Genomic DNA, 21628 nt, shown 5'->3' with positions numbered 1-21628 from the left:
TACAAAGGCTCCATAACTAATGTCATTCATTTTGTTTCTTATCATTGAAACTGTTGTAGAAAATCCACTTTGTTAAGAAAACAGAGAAACGACATCTTTATATGAGACTTCAGAAAAATGTTTTTGATTGATTGGTAATTTATTTCAACATGTGAACAATATACAAGTACATTTAGAAAAGAAATAAGAGAGAAAAAAATACTATACAAATTACATACAAAAAAACATTCTGATTAATTTACATGTTGAAAGGGAGTGGGAAGAAGTATACACTTATTTAATCCCACCCCGATGTTGTACAAGACAAACTGAACAACATCAGAGCGACATCATGACTTCCTGTAACTTTTCTTTATCCAGCTAAACATGAGCACCTTCCATTTTCTCCTGCAGAGGATTCTGGGTAAAGTCAATCGTGCACTGACGTCCTGTGTGTGTGTTTTATTGTGCAGATGCAGCTGCAGTCGGCTCAGCAGTGAGAACTGAAGACGTCAGTCAAAGAGAAGGAAAAACAGTCAGAGCTGAGAGGTACAGCTGCTCTTCTTTTAGTACAAACACCATAAATCTGTTGCTCACAATCAAACGTTCTTTTATTTTTAAGTTTGTGTCACTTTTCAAACCCTCATTACGAGTGCTTCCCAGAGACGATGAGTGAAAGAGCAAAGAGTAAATTATGAATCAAACTACGGCCACACAGACTCAAGCGTCATGTAGTGAATAACTTCCAACAGCTGGATGAATAAGATGAGTTAAAGTTTATATATTAGTCTTTAACAAGGATTTAAAAGACGACACTGATGAGGCGAGCCAGATTTCTTCAGGCAGGTCATCCCAGGATCGAGGAGTCCTCACAGCAAACATTCAGTCGTCTTTAAGTGTGAGCTGGGAACAGTGAACAGGTTTGTGGCTGCAGCATCTCAGGATGTACACACTGACTGGGACACAAGCACCAGTTCCACTAAATATTCTGGTGCCAGTAACCTGTTAAGATGGAGCAATTTGATGTTATTTAATCAGTTTATTTTTCATCCTGCAGTTAAAATGTATCAAAACAAGATTGTGTGTCTCTGCAGATGCTGTGATCTGACACACCAGCACAAAATGTGTCAAAGTTCAATAAGTTACATTATTGTAACTGTGATGCGTTCACTGACATGTCCTGATGCTTTGCTGTATATAAAGAGAACAGAGAGGCTCTGCTTTGTGCTTATATTCTCCTCCTGTGTGTTTGTGTGTGCAGAGTTTCTACCAGAGCCAAATGTCATCGACTCCTCACTGAAGTCGTCCACCAGTCCAACCACTGGGATCCAGCTGCTGCTCTCTAACTGGTCCACACAGCAGCTCAGACCTGACAAATTAAGACAATAACAAATGGTATGTAACTAAAATGTAGATGTAATCCGTGTTTTCATGTCTTCAGTAAATTTCCTGTTATTTCTAAGTGTGCTGTCGTCTCCACAGCAGTGATCTGGTTTCTCTGCAGGTTCTCGTGTGGTTATGTGGGTTTCATAAAGACGTCTGATGGAAACGTTGAGTTGTTGTGGTGAACCCAAACACACTTCAGTCCTCTTCAGAGCAGATAACGAACTTAATGTGAGCCACAGATTTAAAAGCAGCAGGAACACTTTCACACATGAATCTTAGTTACTGTGAAGTTTGATGTTTGATGATCTGTCAGGAGCAATAAAGAGAACATCTGTGACATCTGTCTTCATCCAGTCAGAGAATCTGCACACAGACGACCATTTTCAGAAAGATCATCAGTAAAGAAAAAAAAATTACGGCTGGTAGAGCTGAGAGTCATATCTGAAGCGCTCACAGCACGTTTTCATACAGTAAGAGTAAAATATAGCATGATGCAGATTTATAAAGTGACTCAGAGCAGACGACCACATGAAGAAAAATGTATTTTAATGTGTTTATTTAAAGTTCAGAGAAGAATGAATCATTGATTATGAATGGAATGTTCACAGCTGTCTGTGTCACTGTGAGATACAATGAACATGATTTAATATCCTAATATTAAAATTTTTCATGTGGAGCAGCAGCAGATACAATTTGTTACAGGAAAAAATGATTCTATGTTTCTTTACCTTCTTTTAAATGTACAAAGGCCCTTTGTTCATTGTTTGGATGCCCTTTGTCTATGGTTAGATTAGTTTAGAATTATCCTTTTAGACTTTCTCAGCAAAGACATACTGTTTTGGGACATATTGTTTTAGATTGTTTTATCTCTCACAGCTTTCTCCCAGCTCTCTGCTGACGAGACTAGCGCCACATATGGAGTTGTTTATTTTATCTGTTTTGTATTTTCTTATCCTGTTCTCACTGTCTTTCCTATAAAAAGTGCCAAGCCTCTGTACACGGTGTGAGTTGTTCTGAACAGCTTACCCGTGTGCACGTTAAAGCATAAAAAGTGATCTTGTCTCATTGTGTCTTTATTTCTCCTGGGTCTTTTACAGAGTTTTCCCCCAACACAATTATATAAGGTAAATATACGTACTGATGGACTTTGAATTAATACAATATGAATTCATACTTTAAAGAGAAATCGTTATAATAATAGACACCATCGGAAGGCACATTTACAGTAAAAACAGTCCTGAAAACTGCATGAACTGAGTCAACAGGCCTGAAAGTTTTGTGATAAAAACAGAATGAAAACTAAACAGGATTCTTGCTCAGACAAATAAGTAGGGATGGGTATCGTTTAGGTCTTATCCGATACCGGTGCCAAACCGGTACATTTGAAATGGTACCGGTGCTTAAACGGTGCTCAAAGAATGGAGAACACAAACTTTGTCCAAAAACCTCTCATGTTTAGCCGTTTTCCACTTTTTCTTTGGTCACTTTAGCCTTTTTGGCCAGGGTGAAGGGAGCATCTGCCATCAAACAAGAAGACAGCCGCATGTAGCTATGATGGTGTTTGCTAGTTCACCTTACATGCATTAATGTAATAACGTGGTTAGCCTACTCAATGTAAATTACACACGAACAACATTAAGCTACTCACACAGAGAAGAACGGCTGCTGCTGCTGCCATCATCATTTCTGCTACACTGGCAGGGCTAGGGGCCAGGACGCCTCTTCGGGTTTTTGGGGGATGTTGCCAACTCCGGGTCCGATAACAGGCACCACACACAGTAATGTGCTCGGTGTGAGGTCTCGCAGCAAGCTATCAAATACGGCGCATTTCTCGGCTTAAAAAAAAACAAACAAAAAAAACAAAACAAAACAAAAAAAAACACTATGCGTCGCCAGGTATTTCATCGGATTTGAGGTGTTACCTCCTTTGACAGTATCACAGTATCAGCTTAAAGCACTTGTTTCAGGCTGCTGAGTTTGCATATTATGCTGTGAAGTACAGCCAGACTTAAAGAACGTACGTACGCCTACTATCCTCGGAAACATAAAATGATTGGCTAGAATCTAAAGTGTATCACAGCTCAGGAAAAAAAAAAAAAAGCACCGAAATGTGCGCTGCTTTTCGGTCTGGTTACTACCGTTTATGTCAGAACCGGTGCCATCATGGCACCGGACACCGGTACCCATCCCTACAAATAAATATATTGAATACAGTGTGCAATAACAAACTTAAGTGCGTGGAGTGCTTAAAGCTTTATAAAATAAACATTAGAAGCGTCTGTGATATAAACATTAGTGTTTTATCTGTTCAAAGTGAAGCAGCAGGTAGTTTGATATTAAAAGTTAAAGAGACGTTAGCTCAGCAGGAGGTCGAGAGCAGGAAGTAGAGAGCAGGAAGTAGCAGCTACAGCTCACAGTATAAAGACAAGTTTAGTTTTAGTCTGCTAAACTAAACTTCTTATGAAGCCTTCAGCTGGTGTTCATGGAGGTTGATGAGCGGACAGTAAGGAGCTAAAGGCACAACTTTCACTTTGGGACAGTTTTCTACTTCTTAAAAGCTCTATAATGGACATTTAAATATGAAAATATCTGCTGGTCTGTTTGTTGAGGTTTTATACCAAAGAAAAAGAACATTTTAAATTTTCATAAAACTGTTCTTTTGGCACCTCGTGAAGGCACATGTGACATTTCAGTTTGCTCCTGTTTCACTTACATATAAACTAATTTAAATTTCCTCAAACACACACACAAAAAAAAATTGTTTGGAATAAATAAATGTTTAGTCTAATTTCAGACACTTAACATCAAACTTTGGATGTCGTGGAAATTAATTTTAGGATATCCTCAAATGTGTTTACCCAGAATGCTCAGAGTCCCCTCTGAGAAGCTGGAAGAGAACCAATAATAAAAGGTCTGATTATTCAAACAGGCTCAGGTGGAGGCTGGTATGAATCCTGCTGAACTCTTCTGTAGATCAAAAAACAAACAAACACAGCAGCAACAACAACCACAAGTCCAACTGGAAGACCAACTTTCAGCCCAATAGATCTATCCTTTTCCCGCTCTGTGTCTTCTGGCTGACCTGCAGGTGAGAAACAGGTGTGAGGTCATCAACAACACCTTTAGAAACAAACATCAACAACCAGGAAGCAGCTTCACCTCTGATCACACACACACTCAACTCTACTCACTCACCTGGAGGATCAACAACTCTCAGGTTGATGATACTGATGGGGGGAGTCTTGAGGTTAGCTCTCTTCCCACGGTTTCTTCTTTGGAAGACACGACATTCATATGTTCCACTATCAGCAGTCGTCACATCCTTCAGAGTCAAAGACACATCTCCATCTTTCATCTTTCTGTCCTCCAGATCCACCCGGTTCATAAAAGATGGATGCTGCTTGTCTGATTCGACATGGCCATCTTGATACAGAAGGACATATTCATCTCCCAGGTCAGCTCTGCTCCACTTTACAGCTGTGATGTTGTTGTTTGGTGCTCGACATGTCAGAGTGACGTTCTTCTGTCCAGACTCAGCTGTGATGTTTTTCTGAACTGAAAGAGGAAACAACACAGAGCAGAGAGGTTAAAGGGAATTTCCTTCATCACCAAAGCACAAGGTGCAGTAGTCATGGCAACAACACGTATGATTTAGTGTTATTAACTATAATAATAGCAGCAGGTATAAACGACACTATGTCTCCTTTGGTCTTCACTGCAGGCACTTTATACCAACCTTTGATGGATTAAATAAAAAAGTCCATTTTTTTTAAACATGGATTCTTTGTAAAGATGTGTTTGAAATCTGTAATGTTCTTTCTCCATATTTGTCACATTTAAATGACTCAGATCAACCCAATATTAATATGATTTTAAACTGCTCACACACACTGAACTCACTCCCTCACTCACCTGAAGGATCAACAACTCTCAGGTAGATGATGCTGATGAGCTTCATATTGTTTTCCTTCTTAGTCATGACACGACACTCATATGTTCCAGTGTCATTAATCATCGCATCCTTCAAAATCACGGACACGTCTCCATCCTTCAGCTGTCTGTCCTGCAAATCCACCCGGTTCTTAAAAGATGGATGCTGGTCATCCGAATTAAAATGGTTATTGCGATACACAAAGACTTCTCCCAGGTCAGGTCTTCTCCACTCTACAACTATGAGGTTGTTGTTTGGAGCTCGACATGTCAGAGTGACATCCTGTCCAGACTGAGCCGTGATAGTTTCTTGGTCTGAAAGATGAAACAACAGAGCAGAGAGGAAACAGTCACTTCTACATCAGCCAAGAATTAGAATTAGGAACAGACACAACTGCTCTCTGGTTTATGCTGGTTGAATCACACAAATGTGACCACATACCTGTTAAAACCTGTTAAGGAACCACAGAATTCAGAGCAATAAAGCAACAAAACAAAACAACTTGTGTTTAGCTCCCAGTGTCATAAATAAAACAAAAACACAATCTGAAAAGATTTAGGAAAAAAAGGGAAAAGTATTTTTTGCAAACACCTTTGAACAACTGCTTATTTGTTGTCTTTGTTCTTGTCCTCAGAAAAATGTAATGTTTGCGAGGTTATTAAGTAGAACAGAACAGGGACAAAAACTTGCACCACCTAAAGTGTGGTAAACTTTACAGAAACCAGTGTTGCTATGCTACTGCATCCAAGGTAACCCTGTGTTTTAACTCTGCAGGTGCTGGGGGAGGGGGCTTAACGTTGTTTTGTTTTCTTCTAGTGGGTAGCGTGAGCGCGCTTGTCCTGCCGTTTTCGTTTTGTTTATGCAAATGTGTTCGTCCGCGCGCACGACTCCGTTCAAATGGGAGGGGGAGGGCTGTATGTACTTCCAACAGACTGTCGGTTCTGTAATCGGATCGACAGGAACCGCCCTTCGTTCCAGTCTCTGAAATCGCTTCGTGGCGTCTGTCGGTGAAGTTCGGTTGTGTTATCGTTAATGGACGATAAAACAGCTTTCTTAAACGCTTTAAACGAGGATGTTCCGTACCCGAAGACGACGTGGGTCTGGCTGTGGATATCGGAGCTATTTTTTAAACTCAGTACTCAGCGTCGAGAAAACGGAGTATGCCAGCTGCTTTCAACAGCTTAATGTTTAACACCGTGCGGGATCAGGCACAAATGAGCTGCTTTTACTGTTTAAAGTCTCTGCATGTCGGGGTAAGTAAAACACGGAGCACAGACAGAGTTATAAAGAGGCCACGTCTGGTTACAGTTCGCAAACATGGCTGCTGCGCTGGTTGGTGTCGCTCTTCACTTGTGTGAGAGCTTCTTTGTGGGGGAAAATGGTGTACGTAGTGCTGAGTTGTGCGACACGACGAGAAGCATACACCGAGGAATTGGACTCAGTTTAATGCAGTTTATTTTACATATAATGTAACTGCGTGGGGATTTGATTTAGTGATTTGGAAAGGAAAAGAAAACTCATTATAATTTTTTTTTAAAGGAGGTCAACGCAAGTTGTCTAAAACACCGCCATGACAATCCTATGAAGAACTAACGTCACCCACATCGTGCTTCATAAGAACAATCAAATGGCAGTAGAATCAGAATCAGAATCAGTTTATTGCCAAATGTTGAGCAGGTTTACAACATTAGGAAATTGCTGCGGTGCTTCAGTGCAAACATAGTGTCATAAATAGCACTTATGAAAAAATAAAAGTAGGAATAAGAATTAAAAGTGCTATGTAGAAAGATATGTGCATGAGATATACATGAGAATAAGAATTAAAAGTGCTGCATAGAAAGATATATACATGAGTGCAGGTGGTGATCAGTGCCAAACATGGAATGATGCAGTGACACAGCGTAGGGTCATGTGATTGTGGCGGGGACAGTCATATGGTTATTGTTCATGTGTTCAACAGCAGAGGGGAAGAAACTGTTCTTATGGCGAGAGGTTCTGGTGCGAATGGACCGGAGCCTCCTGCCTGAGGGGAGCAGGTCAAACAGACTGTGTCCAGGGTGAGAAGGGTCAGCTGAGATCCGAGCTGCACGCCGCAATGTCCTGGAGGACAAGAAGTAACCATCCTCAAGCAACCGCGGAATTATTGTGAGGTCTGCCTGACAATAAAAAACAACTTTTGCCCTGCGGTTTATTATGGGCAACTCTCTTTATCTAAATTATTCCATATGCTTTTGGCCCCGAGTAGACCTCCAAGAAGCAGTTCCTGTCATGCACTGCTGACAGTTAGTGTTCACTTCTATACATTTTCATTAGTGCATAATAAACCCACTCTGCTGTATGTTCTACAAGCTCAAACCCCTGTCTTTTCAGGTGTTGGAAGAGGACTGTGTATGTATGTTTTCTGATAGGTGATGAATCATGTAAGGAATTTTTAAAAATGCCCCAAAATTAAAACGATAAACCGCAGTAAAAAGTAATAACAAGACAAAGGCAAGAGGTCGGATAGGAGCTGCTGTGATTGCCGTAATAACGTCAATATATTGGAAAAGCGCGGAATCGCTGATTTCGTGAACCGCTAGAGTTTTTACATTGCGCAAAGCATTAAAGAGTTACGGTAGTGTCACGAAACATGGAAAGGGGTTTTAAATAAGCCGTACGACTAGCACTCTTCAGATCTTACAAATCTTTCACATTTTAGTAATTATTTCCGTGGAGAGGAATAACAAGAATTTGATTAAATTTTTGATGCCCTGCTTTTTTCCGCGGCTTTTATAAAGCAATTCGCCGACCCCCCCCTTCCGAGAGCAAAAAAAAAGTTAGTTGTGGGATAGATTCAAGTTTTAAGTTTTTTTTTTTAAGCCCCCGTCCCCGAGAACCAGAGTGAGGTAGTCTGATTGGTCAACGAAGAGTTATTACGCCTTTGTTATTTGCAGTATTGTCGTTCTTTCTACATGCTAACGTTAGCATTAGCTGTTTTACCGAGCAGAGGTGTGTTTCTCGCTGTCCGCTCGCTGTCCGCACAGCCGCTAGCCATCACAGGCGTTTTACCAGCATAGCATAAGCTATGCTGATAAAATGCCTACAAAGCACCAGAAGGCAGAGTCGCGAGCTTGTCCTGTTCTCGAAGCCTTCGGTCTACCTCCGGCTTTCTGTCTATCGAGCCACCAAGCTAAGCTAGTTGTTAGATATGTCAAGCTAACAACAAGCTACAAGCGCCCTAGACAGTCGGGGTTTTAAATTCTTAAATTTGTGGCGTGTATCTACAATGTCAAAATGTCTCTAAAATACAAAAGTAATTGAACAGTTGTCTCACCCGCAGACAAGATGAAGCAGAAAATCATGACCAAGCTAAGCAATGTCGTTCTCCCTAGACACATCTTGCTTTGAATTCTACTACGCTTTCCTTAACCTCTAGTTAAGAAGAGGAGGAGGAGCTGTGTACTTTAGTGAAACGCCTACTGCTTCGTGACGTTTCCTCCCTTTAGTCCGCTCGAGGGGACGAAGAACGTTTGGTTTTATCTCGGTCGTTAACGGATAATGTAGAAAAAAAGATTTGGGATATCCAGTACTCGAAGACGACAATGATTTAACTTTGAAGTTATAACTATTTTTAGAACTCGGGACTCAGCGTCGAGGAAACTGTTTATTCAACATCCAGCACAACATGTTGTCTGCCCGACGTTTGCCATCGGGCACAAAAGCCTGTAACTTCTACAGCCTCGGCGTGTTGGGGTAAGTAAAACACAGACATATAAATTGAGGAGATTGTTTCAGGCCTGGTTACAGAGCAGATGAAGTCCCATATGTATGGCCGTGCTAGGCTCTCGCTGTGGTATTTCCCGTCGTTACTGCTCGCCCTTGTGCGGACAAAATGGTGTCACGTCATGTAAGGCTGTGTAGTTCTACAGTGATAATCCTCGGTCAGGAGAGACGGAGAGAGGAGCGGCCTGCAGAGAGCTTATGCTGCAAGAAATGCAGTTCGTTCGTTTTATATTCAGTGTGATCATTTGGGTTGTTATGATTGGAGTCTTATGGACATAAAATTGGGATTTCCAGAGAGATCTGGCTAAGAAATATAACGTCACAGTTCTGTAAGAGTATTTTAAGTGGCCAAAAGAACTGCAGTCATTGTAATATGGGTACAATTACGCGGTTATAAACACTTCAAAAACAGGCCGTTTTTATATATAACCCCTCCATGAATCCTGATCGTTACAGTCTATTTACCAAAACATACCAATAAAAGCAATGATATTACACACAAGAGAAACATCGGAAAGGTGGCACAACACCTGAAACAACACCGTAAACCTTCGACATTACCCGACTTGGACTTCGTGAATAATGTAAACTACTAACAAAGGGTTACAACGTGAGTTAGGAGGTAATTTCCTTAAGGGTGGGTTTTGATAATCAATTTTCCGATTAAAGTCGATTCTAGCTTGAATACAGCGATATCGATTCATTAAAATCATGAATCCATTTTTAAATATAAACGTATTTTGCTCGAAACGTCAGAATCTCAGGTTAAAGCAGCTCACAAAACTATTTCAACAACTACCAAACAGCTAAAACGGTAAATGAGAGCAGGTAAACCGATTCGGCACAAAGTGCAAATCTGCTATAAAAAGCAGGGCAAGAAAATCTCCTTCAGGTTTTTCTGTTTTATTCTCAGTTACTTTGACACAAAGGCATCTGCTGCGATGCTCACATCTCTGATGAAGTCTCACAAGTGTCAGTGTCAATTTGATAAATGATCAAATTTCTAATATTTCTGACTGTCTGAGGCAAAATTTCCCCAATTCAGATAGAATCGAATCAAATCTAGAAATCATTGATGATACCCAGCCCTAAATTTCCCACAGAAGTTTTATTGCTAAAAGACAGAAAGCGAGCAGTATATGCTTATTAGGATAGAAGTCTTTGCAGCCAGTGGCAGTACAAAAGTAACCTCCTTTAGGTGCTTTTTAGTAGATTTTTTTTCAGTTTCAGAGTTACCGTTTCCATCACAAGAACTTCCCATCACTAATTCTGACACTATTGTTTTTAACACCCAGTTTCAATTCAACTCTTTGTTGCTCACTGCAGCAGCAACCAATCAACCCTGCCACATCATATTTTGTACAGGCACAAACATTTATTAAATCCGGCTTCAAAGTGTTAAATCAATCACATTTTGTAGTGTAGGGCTCAATGGTGTAAACGTAAGCCTTAGCCATCAGTAGTCATTCATGTCCACTTTGTGTGACAGAACTGTAAAGGTGCAGGTTCTCGGTTAAAAGGGACAATGGCGCCACCTACTGTCTCAAATGTCACCCTGCACTGAATGGCAAAGGATTGTAGACGATAATAATAACAAGCGTAGTGGAGGTACGTCGAGGTAAATCGTCGTGGACTAAAATATGTTGATAAACTTTAATATCAATAAGTGGTGTTATGAGCACAGCACTTGATGTAGGACAAAAATGACTGCGTATTCAGCCAGGCTCTAAAGCAGTCCTGTAGTTGTGGGTGTGCTTCCACAGGACAAGTTTTAATAGTTCTAATAGTTTCAAGTGTGGTTTCGCCCATAGTCCGAGACTACACGTGTTGACATAATTTTAAAAGTACAGACTTCAGGTTTTCCTGATTAAAATCTCATTTTTATGATATGAAACCAGGGTGAGACTGATGATAGTCTGATTGTACAGATTTCTCCTCTTTGTTATTTAGTCTTGATGTCTACTATTTATATTCCGGCACAGTTGGTGTGCAGCACCCACAATTTCGTTGTATATGTACAGTGACAAAAAGTTATTCTTTTAAGAGCTATGCTAACGTTAGCATCCAGACAGCAGTAACAATCACCACTGTTAGCTAGTGGTGCTAGCTAACACCGGCTAGCTAGCTGTTAGTTAGCTTGGCATTTGGCCGGTGTTCCAGATCAACTGGCGTTTAGATCAACTGGCGTTGGTCGAACAGATGTGTGGCAGTCTTGCGTTTCAGGAGCTGCTACCGACAAACCAGCAAAAAAACGCCAAATGTGTCGCCTGTGACACTTGTGAGGTTGTCTCAAACACACTCCGTCAGTCTTGATGCTGTTGAACAACAAAATGTTTAAAAATGTGGCGAGTTTACCTGGTGATATCCTCATGCGCGACGCGATCGCGAAAACAGCAAACAAGTAACACCACGCCGATGTTGTTCACAGGACAGCAAGAGTAAACGATCGGGAGACTCTTGTCGTCGTTATCGTTCCACTCGCACGGTTTATTTCACCGAATTCAGCGTTTTTGCTCCACAACTAAAGCGAGCAGTTTACTTTGTGCACTAACATGGAGTCGAGTCAACCAGCGCCACCTCTGGCCAAGTGCCACAGCCTACAGCCAGATCAACTGGTGACACACATCTGCACCACGTTTGAATTCGTGTCATGCACATTTGTACCTTTCAATTGTGTCTTTTTGTGCGTCATGCAAATAAACCTTTGAAATGAATGAAATGATATCATGTATTTATTATCAGCCTACATTTGTACAAAATGCCAAATGACATACACATAAGAATCACCATCCTGATATCAATACTTTTGCCCACAAGAAAAATGTCGTGAACAAATATATGACACACTAATATTTCACCAGTGTTGTAACATCACATGTCGTTAGCATAGTCTGCCTGTGTCTTCCCTCTGCAAACGAACATTTCAGAGTTGGTTGTGATATACAGTCTGCATAAGTGTGGTCAATCTAATAAACATTTGTAAGGAGATGGCAGTTACTGTGAATGTACAGCAGTTACACAGTGATTAGTAATAAACAGTCAGACAATGACTCTGACAATCTCATTCAATCTTGCAGATTGAATGCACCTTCTGTGGAAAGTGGTACCACACAGTGTTGTGGACAAATGTTGTGGGTGCTAAATAAACAGAAAAAAGTGATCCCTGTTGTCTTTGCTTACTGATTGTTTTTAGTGTTGACAATCCACATTGCTGCCATTGCATCTGTCAACATGTTTGTGGGCAGATTTGGATGTACCAGGGGTAAGTGCAGCCACTCAGCCTCTACTCAATGTCATCATAGCAGCAGGTGCAGATGTGTCACAAGTTAATCTAGTAGTAGGCTATGGTAGTAGTGGACTGACCTCCATTTGAAACTGCTCCAGCTGCTGTGTGATAGTGGATCTGCCACAAATTGAAGATCATAAGCAAGTTTTGGAAATTAACCCTTGAATTATGTTGAAGAACAAAAAAATGACATTGATTTTGTTGCGGGTCATTTAGATCCGTACTGTGTAAATCCACTCAGAATTATCCAAAAACTGCAATAAAACAATAGCAACTTTATTTTCCATCAGATAAACATGTAGAACACACACATACAACAGTTAGACTTTCCATAACTATTTTAGGAACAATTTGGTTTTTCGTTCTTACAAACACATTTCTTTTGAACTTGCCCAACGTTCTCAGTTTTTCAATGCTCAACATTTTCAATTTTGTCCACATGATGGACAGAATGTAACTGTGTGCTTTCTGCAGATGTACTTCTTGCATTTCTCACAGAAAGTGCTTGTTTTCAAACAGGCATCTTCCTAACTAAGATTTAAAACAAAAGATTTCTACATCCCCTCCAGTCTCACAAACAGATGACAAACCAAGCGACACACCTGAGTCACTGACTTTCTTAAATCCACTCACTCTCACTGGCTCTGTTTATTACTAATCACTGTGTAACTGCTGTGAATTCACAGTAACTGCCGTCTCCTTACAAATGGTCATTAGATTAACCACACTTATACAGACTGTATATAACTCCAGCCATGTTGATGAATTGCCTATATTGGCTGGAAATATTAATTTCCAGGGAACAGACACAGACAAACGATGCTTACAGGATGTGATGTTACTACACTAATGAAATATCGATGTGTCATATTTGTCCAAGGCGTATTTCATTGTTATGGAAAAAGAGAATATCAAAATCATGATGACCAATTGGAGTGGTGATTTCTATGACTTTGTGTATATAATTTGGGATTTTGAACAAATGTAGGCCAATAAGGAATATATGATATCATTTCATTCTTTTCAATGGTTTATTTGCATGACGCACAAACACACAATTGAAAGGTACAAATGTGCATGACACGAATTCAAACGTGCTGCAGATGTGTGTCACAGGTTGATCTGGCTGTAGGCTGTGGCACTTGGCCAGAGGTGGCGCTGGTTGACTCGACTCCATGTTAGTGCACAAAGTAAACTGCTCGCTGTAGTTGTGAAGCAAAAACGCTGAATTCGGTGAAATAAACCGTGCGAGTGGAACGATAACGACGACAAGAGTCTCCCGATCGTTTACTCTTGCTGTCCTGTGAACAACATCGGCGTGGTGTTACTTGTTTGCTGTTTTTGCGATCGCGTCGCGCATGAGGATATCACCAGGTAAACTCGCCACATTTTTGAACATTTTGTTGTTCAACAGCATCAAGACTGACGGAGTGTGTTTGAGACAACCTCACAAGTGTCACAGATGACACATTTGGCGTTTTTTTGCTGGTTTGTCGGTAGGAACTACTGAAACGCAAGACTGCCACACATCTGTTCGACCAACGCCAGTTGATCTAAACGCCAGTTGATCTGGAACACCGGCCACTGCTCTTCGTTTTGGAGAGCAGATGCCGCCCACTCTATGCTATTATTTGACCGGTCATTCTGCACATAGATACAAATACCCATTCCTCTACTTTGACGTATCGCTTGATTGTCAAATGGGCTAACCGGTGTCGATTCAGCGTCCATCTTTGACATGAGGAGCTAGTAGGCCTTCTCAGGAACAGGGGTCGATCGGGTGGTCAGTATATGTCTACTACAGACACAATGACGGGTGTGGAAAGCGATGTTGTAGCCAAACATTGTCTTGATCTCAACTCCCCACCCCCAGTCTTGTGCAAACGCTTCTTCGATCTCGTCGCCAAGCTAAGTTAAACTAACTCCCAGGCGTTAATGCTAATGCTAATAATGCTAGTGTCTTGTATTTACACCGCTGCTGCAGTTTTCAAAATACATTTGATGAAAGTCAAATCCCACCTGCAGATACCAACACGATCAAGCCGGTAAAGAGCACCGCATCGATCCTGCAGGAGTTCCCAGGACCCATCTCGTATCTTGTTCTGCTGATCCTGAGATTAGAGTATTTTGAACGGTCTTTTTAATGCGATGGGACTGTGTGCGATTATGGGAGGTGCTTAAAAAGGGACTTGAATAATGGACTTGACAAAACTGCCCTTTTTGATAATTTGGTAATAGTAATAATAAAAATTGTTCTGCAGTAGTTTGTGTATTACACTGTAGTGAAATCGTTGTATATTTATTTCTAAGTCAGATATTCAAAGACTAGTTTTGAGTGCAAGCCTGTATTTGTTTTTAACACTGCATGCTAATCAGTCATATCCTAATATGTATGACTATATATTTATCTAAAAGAATGGATATTTCAAAAGTTAAGTGTTTTTTACCTATCTGATTTTTTTACACTGTGGTAATTTCATGTAATTTCATGATAAGGCTCGCTATGTTATATGATTGAAGTCTGATGGACATTAAAAATATGGCTTTCCAGAGAGATCTAGCTAAGAAATATAACATCACAGTTCTGTAAGCATATTTTAAGTGATCAAAAGGACTGTAACAATTGTGCTGTTATAAAGACACTTCAAAAACAAGTCATGTCTTTATATATAACCCCTTCACAAATCCTGTTCATTACAGTTTATTTACCAAAACATACCACTATAAGCCAATATATTAGACATAAGAAAAACAGAGAAACATTGGAAATCACTTTGTGGCACAACACCTGAAACAACACTATAAACCTTTGACATAACCTGACTTGCACTTCCTGGATAATGTGAACTACTAATGGTTACAACGTGAGTTAGGAAATAATTTCCCACAGAAGTCTAAATCAAGCTAGCTTAAATGCTACATTTTTGCTGAATATACTGCACACTTAATAATAGTTAAACAAACAAACAAAAACAACAGCTCTGCTGTCCACTCTGTGACAGAGGCAAAAATTTCTCTGCCTTGTGCATGAATACATCTTCTGCTACATTAGAAGACATCAACATAAGTTGTCTAGGCAGGTTACTGTGTATGATGTGCCAGGCGTGTACCTTATTATAGTAAACTCTTAAGTTATAATTGATATTTATATTTTATTTACATTCATGTTTTAACACATTTCTGTTTATTCACATATAAAAACATGTGTTTTGTGAGTTTTTTGTCTTTTATCTAGTAGCTTGTTAATTCACTCATTGTCCTTTCCCCACTGTTTTCCTTTGCCCCTTTAGCGCCTACTCGGGTCAGCTTGCCATGGTTTTCAGGGGTTTCCATTAGGTCATAGTACTTGGTACCCAGTTTTTTTTAGTACCTATTCTGCCAGGGTTCTGTTCTGTGACATCAACAGATTGCATGGCACCTACGACTAGTCAGTGGCAGCACTTGACGAGTCACGTTTGTCTTGTCACGCAAAATCAAAGCTGAGACCCTGAAACGAGCACTGTGGTCCCCAAGTCTTCCTTAAAGCCACAGACTGAGCAGCAGTTATATCGTCGCCTCAGCATCCATGGTTGTTGTGGTGTTTGTCACGGGAAGCATGGCCACTTTGCCACAACGAACCCATGCACACTAGGTGGAACTCGATTGTAATGGAAAATCAGAATCAGAATATTTTATTAATCTCTAAGGAAATTATTACAGCTGCTCAAAAACAGTAACAATAACAGACTGAACTAAATTCAATAATACAATATATTATAAAGTTACAAAATAAAAAAAGCTCTAATATATACAAATAGCTAAATAATAAATATTCAGAATATTACAGAGGTTAAATATATATGATTGACTGTAAACTGTAAAACTTGGTTATTTTCTCTGTAGAGCGTGTATTAGATGGAGGAGTTGTACAGAGATAGAGCCTCAGGGAGAAACGATTTCTGTGTTATTCAGTGGTGCATTATGGGTAATCTCAGTCTCGCACTGAAGGTGCTTCTGTGACTGGCCAGCACGTCATGGAGTGGGTGGGAAGTATTGTCCAGCATTGCCCTTATCGTGGACATCTGCCTCTCCGAGACCACCCATAGAGTCTAGCTCCATCCCCACAACATTACTGGCCTTGTGGATCAGTTTATTGCATCTGCGACCCTCAACCTGCTGCCCCAGCATGCAAAGGCATAGAGGATGGCCCTGGCACACCTCTTGCCCTGTGGTAGCTGAGATAAACATCCTACTAGTCGACCATAATTTGTCACTTAGTGATATGTGGATCTCTTTTTAATTTCATTGTTATGAAGGAAGGACGGCTCAGGGTTTAAGTAATCAGCATCATGGGCTCATCCGTTTAGAATGAGAATAAGCAGTCATCTAATCATTCACAGGGTTCTCCGTTCATTCTCAAATCAATAAAGGAAAGAAGGAAAGACACACATGGACTGCCAATGCAGTCCATGTGTGTCCAATTAAGGACAAGCACCACACCCAATAAAAGGTGAGAGGACTAAACAAGGTGCATCTGGTGAAGTGAGTGGGTGTGCTAGGATGTGCTAAAAGATGGGTCTTTACAACAGTCATAGCTGTTGATTACCTATATATATATATATATATATATATATATATTGCTGGGTAGCTAAGTTATAATTATACAATTTATCAGCAGAATACTAAGTAACAAAAGCTTTTAAATAAACTGCATGGAGCACACATGCAAACATTGCATTTCAATATAGTGGAATAAAAGCAGAAGGTAGGGCTGTGCGATATGACCAAAATCTCATATCCTGACATAAGACATTTATCATCCCGACAACGATATATATCACAAATTTTAGAAATAAGTTCCTGGATTTGCTTTGACTGGTCTTTCTGTTTGTCATCATTCATTTAGTTTATTTTAAACAGTCTCAACAGGATATTCAGCTTTATTGTGAAAGGTTTATGTGGAAAATAAACAAGCGGAGAGCGGAGCCACAAGCTGGGCTTACCGTCGTTGTTGCTACTGACAACATGTAATAACAGTGGCTTGTCCGTAGTGTGGTTATTTTAAATATAAGAGAAAGAGAGAAATGTAAGAAATTAAAATAGCCACTACAGTGACCATCAAAACCATGAAAAAATATTGCAGCAAACAGTTTATTTTGCTGCACCACAAAACAAACGATAGCGTGTAATATGAAACAATAGATGTTTATATATCGTCATCTGATATATATCATTATATCGATCAGCCCTAGCAGAAGGCTGTGGAGCATCATAAGGTATGACCGTGGTATGTGATCTCTCTGAGCAGGCAAAATTTAAGCCGCCACGTCTTGTGCAACTGGGAGGACTCAGGACCTCTCCCTCCAGTCCATTTATGATTGGTCTGTAATCACACAGGTACAGAGTTCTGTCAGTTTGAGCTTTTTTCTTTCTTGAAGATACAGAGTCCCAAAATGCATCTGAATTACTTTAATAATTCCTTTTTTACAACAGCAATCAAGCTTTTAAATAACAGTTTTTAGAGTTATTTGCAATATGAGTATATACTAACAAGTATCTTTGTAATTATAGATAATAAAAATTTTTTTTAAAAAAAAGCATCTATTTCTTTCTTATTTCTTTAATGTTTATTGACTCTGTGAAGGCAGCATTTGTGGCAGTACTTGAGTCCACAACAAATTTCCCTAAGGGGACAAATAATACATCATATAATATTGTAACTGTGCTTATTTACAAGATGTTTATTTACTTTATAACATTCATAAGTTAAACAGTTTGAATTTGGATAGAGAACATTATTAAATGTTCACATGTAGTGGTCAAAGGAAACCTTACTCAGAATCTCCTCTAAGCTGCACTCTGACAACAGTCCAGCTCCATCAATGATCCCATTGTAGTTTTTATTAGTTACATGATGTTTATAGTGAGTGCACTTCTTGTCATGCTGCTCAGTGTCTTTGTCCCTTTGATGGGGTGTTGTTGTCACCCTGCTGGGTCCATAGGAGCCTCTACCATCATCCATCCACTATAGTGCTGCAGAAACTGTGCAGCCCCCACCCCGCCTCTACATGTTTGCACTGAGTAGGAGATGCTCTGTATCTCACTTCTGTATAGTGGCAATAAAGGCATTCTATTCTATTCCTTTTATATTTAAACTTTATGAAGTTAATGATTTCATAGTTTGTGTGACATTCTGCTGTGTTAACCATCCAGCAGCTCTGTGCTCCGTCAGTCCAACAGCCTCCTCCATCAGCACGCTCATCTTTCACTACATTATTGTTCAAAAGAGGAAAAGCTCATGAAATAATCTGTACTTCAGTTGTGTAGTGAGACCAGGAGTTAGCCAGGATCAGTCCTTCATACTTCAATGTTTCTTTTCCACCTTTTTGTTTCTGTGTTCTGATGTTGGACTGTGTTTCTGTTGATCGGTGGGCCTAAACTTGATCTTGGAGCCTGGACCTCCTTGTTTATATATGAATCAATAAATTGTCTCCATCTAAGTGCTTTCCTTCTAGAGTTCACACGCTGATGAAACTTACATTCACTATCTTGTCCAAGGATACTTTCTGTAATCAAATCACCAAGCTTCCAGTCGATGATGATGCATGAGTCTTTATGTGTTTCCGTGTGTTTGAATGTGTCTAATTACGCTGTGTTGAACTTAATGAATCAGAGGTGGATGTCATTTGATCTTTGGAGGACACTATTGCTTACTCATGCATATCACACATGTATAGTCATAACTGACCCCTGATCTCCTGACTGTTCTTCAGACCTGATTCTGGGATCTTACTTGATGGTGTGCAAATAGCATGAGACAATATATACAGCAAATATATAGCTCTGTTTTGTAGTTTTTGGCAAAGTGTGTGTTTCCTAATTCTTGTGGCGCTAACAACAAATATGGTCGTGAGTTTGTCCACAATATCCACAGTGGCCCACAGCGCTGCTGAGACCTTCTGCCAGTTATTTTCCAAGAAATATTTTTGTAATTCTACACAGGAAATAAAGACCTCATTATTAATGAAACTCTTCTTTTTGGTTGTTTTTTCCAACCTGATTGATTTTTTGTGGCTTTTCTTGTGCAGAGAGTGATGAGCTGCAGTCTGCTCAGCAGTGAGAACAGAAGATGTCAGCTGATACGGATGAATATCACCAAAGAGAAGAGAGGCTGAAAGGTACAACTGATCTTCTTTTAGTACAAAGAAATGAATCTATTTCCGAAGGATTGAGGGGTTTTTTGTTATGTGGTAATCTAACAAACCAGTTATTTTCACTGGGCACCAGCCGTGCAAGCAATGGCAGCAGCCCATTTGTTGATTTTCATTTCTGACACTGTATTGCATAATCAACTGTCTTAATGTGACCGGCCCCTTCTCTACCTTTGCTGTGCGCTCACCCAGAAAAGTGGAGCTGAAAGGCTGAGAGAAAACAATGAGAAAGTATGGAGAGAATTTACCTCAGAAGAATTGCAAACGAGTATGATATTATTCATAAGCGTAAACAAAGATTTAGAAATGTGTGCAATGATTTGTGTGTAACTTTTGAGGACTCTCAGGTGCCACAAACAAATATGAAGCAATCTGACCTCATGTAAAACTATTTTACAATTAAGTACATCTGAACCCGAATACTTGAATATTTACGCACGATTTAAATGTCAGATATCTAAAACTACACGTAACATCTGTCTCTCTGTGGACTGATCGCCTGATAGGTGCACGTGACATCGTGTGTCCATGTGGGCTTTTAGGCACTAAAGTGCAGCTTTTAATTACTGTCACATGCTGCAGTGCAACAAAGAACTAAACCAACAACAGAGCTGGGGAGTAACAGAATACATGTACCGGCGTTCCACATTTAAAATACAAATATGAGTAACTGTATTCTATTACAGTTACATTTAAATAGATAGTAATCAGAATACAGTTACTGTGTTGAAATAAATAGAATACACAGTGGACATTTCTGGTTTCATATGTTAGGCTATGCCCTCTCTATGCCTTCTCCAATTTTGGTACTTTAATGCAGACAGGCACAGGTTTAGCTCAGTTGGATGAGCATGTAGTCATATTGCACGGCTGGGAGCGGCCGGCCCAGGTTCAAGTATGACTCGCGGCCCCTTTATCTATTAATTTTTTTTAACTCAATATTCATCTGGGGCTAATACAGTTTCTCTTATTCTGATTGCTGCAAATCCAAATAAAACACACAATAAGAGGCTCTAATGTAAGTGTTCTGTTAATGTTGGTGGCGTCAGTTACACATTGGATCCAGAGCCAGCACAATGTGCAGGGTCATACAGGGCAGTACACGGGCAGGAATGCATTGTTAGCTGCCATTAGCTGAGGCTAGATCATAGACTGCAGACTGTTTCTCAATACTCAAGTACGCGAGTCCAAAGTATTCAGAATACGTACTTTCATTGAGTAACTTAACAGAATACGTTACAAAAAACATTTTGGGGCATGTATTCTGTAGTGGAATACAATGCAGTCAATTACTTGATATTAACTTAACAATCAACAGCTGAAAGAATAATATTGAGTTAAACTTACACACATATTAAATTTTTCAATTCAATCTTTATTGGCAGACTTCATATATATATATATATATATATATATATATATCCATAATGGTACACAGTTTGCATCACGACAGCAGAATCTGGCTCATCATTGTGTTCATACAATTTTAACACATTGCTAGTGTTATAGACTCACTCTGTGTTTACTAATTAGAGCCAAAAATAATAATTTGTGCTTATATTCTCCTCCTGTGTGTTTGTGTGTGCAGAGTTTCTACCAGAGCCAAATGTCATCGACTCCTCACTGAAGTCGTCCACCAGTCCAACCACTGGGATCCAGCTGCTGCTCTCTAACTGGTCCACACAGCAGCTCAGACCTGACACACTCACTGTAAACACACTGGTTTATATTCTGTTTGTTCTCCTCATGAAGGAAACCTCACACAACCTCTGAGGCCAGAAAGTTCAAATGGAGAGTTTTTGTTATTTTCTTTTATAAAGAAGCTGGAAAATTTTTGCTTTCTTAATTTAGTTTTTAAATTTTTTATATAAAAAAGAATATTTTCTTCATCAGGCCTTTCAGAATAAAAGCATGACCAAGACATCATTTATACATAAACAATAATAAATGGTATGTAACTAAAATATAGATGCAATCCATGTTTTCATGTCTTCAGTAACTTTGCTGTTATTTATGTTATTTCTAAGTGTGCTGTCGTCTCCACAGCAGTGATCTGGTTTCTCTGCAGGTTCAATAAACTTTGGTCTCACTTGA

General features: G+C 39.7%; 1 protein-coding gene and 2 long non-coding RNA genes across 5 annotated transcripts in view; 2 read left to right on the top strand and 1 right to left on the bottom strand.

The window, feature by feature from the left end:
• The window catches only part of LOC147334276 (uncharacterized), a 24226-nt gene extending 21756 nt beyond the window's left edge, over nt 1-2470 (top strand). The window contains exons 3-5 of one of the 2 annotated variants that reach the window (XR_015128456.1): nt 453-528; nt 1241-1374; nt 1484-2470. This is a non-coding gene — a long non-coding RNA (uncharacterized LOC147334276). The remainder of the gene's footprint in view (nt 1-452; nt 529-1240; nt 1375-1483) is intronic. The other variant, XR_015128455.1, reaches the window with a different exon arrangement.
• Nucleotides 1-14516, bottom strand: part of LOC147334275 (butyrophilin-like protein 2) — a 20574-nt gene extending 6058 nt beyond the window's left edge. Inside the window, exons 1-3 of the mRNA XM_086286823.1 lie at nt 14364-14516; nt 5278-5610; nt 4561-4920 (exon numbers count right to left, since the gene is read on the bottom strand). Of these exons, the coding sequence (XP_086142949.1) occupies nt 4561-4920; nt 5278-5610; nt 14364-14433 (763 nt within the window). The 5' untranslated portion in view covers nt 14434-14516. The remainder of the gene's footprint in view (nt 1-4560; nt 4921-5277; nt 5611-14363) is intronic.
• On the top strand, nt 6207-21628 carry LOC147334274 (uncharacterized). 2 transcript variants are annotated; one of them, XR_015128429.1, is made up of 3 exons: nt 6207-6549; nt 19412-19501; nt 21123-21628. It is a non-coding gene; the product is annotated as an uncharacterized LOC147334274 (long non-coding RNA). The 2 variants fall into 2 exon arrangements; XR_015128428.1 differs by lacking the exon at nt 6207-6549 and adding an exon at nt 8735-9028.

Source organism: Aulonocara sp. 'chitande type north' Nkhata Bay, linkage group LG3 (genome assembly GCF_057382095.1).
Source record: "Aulonocara sp. 'chitande type north' Nkhata Bay isolate Kocher_YH1m ecotype deep benthic linkage group LG3, A_spYH_male_GT1.1, whole genome shotgun sequence".
NCBI lineage: Eukaryota > Metazoa > Chordata > Actinopteri > Cichliformes > Cichlidae > Aulonocara > Aulonocara sp. 'chitande type north' Nkhata Bay.
Note: the sequence above shows the minus strand (reverse complement) of the source record. Positions and strands in the feature narration are given on the sequence as shown.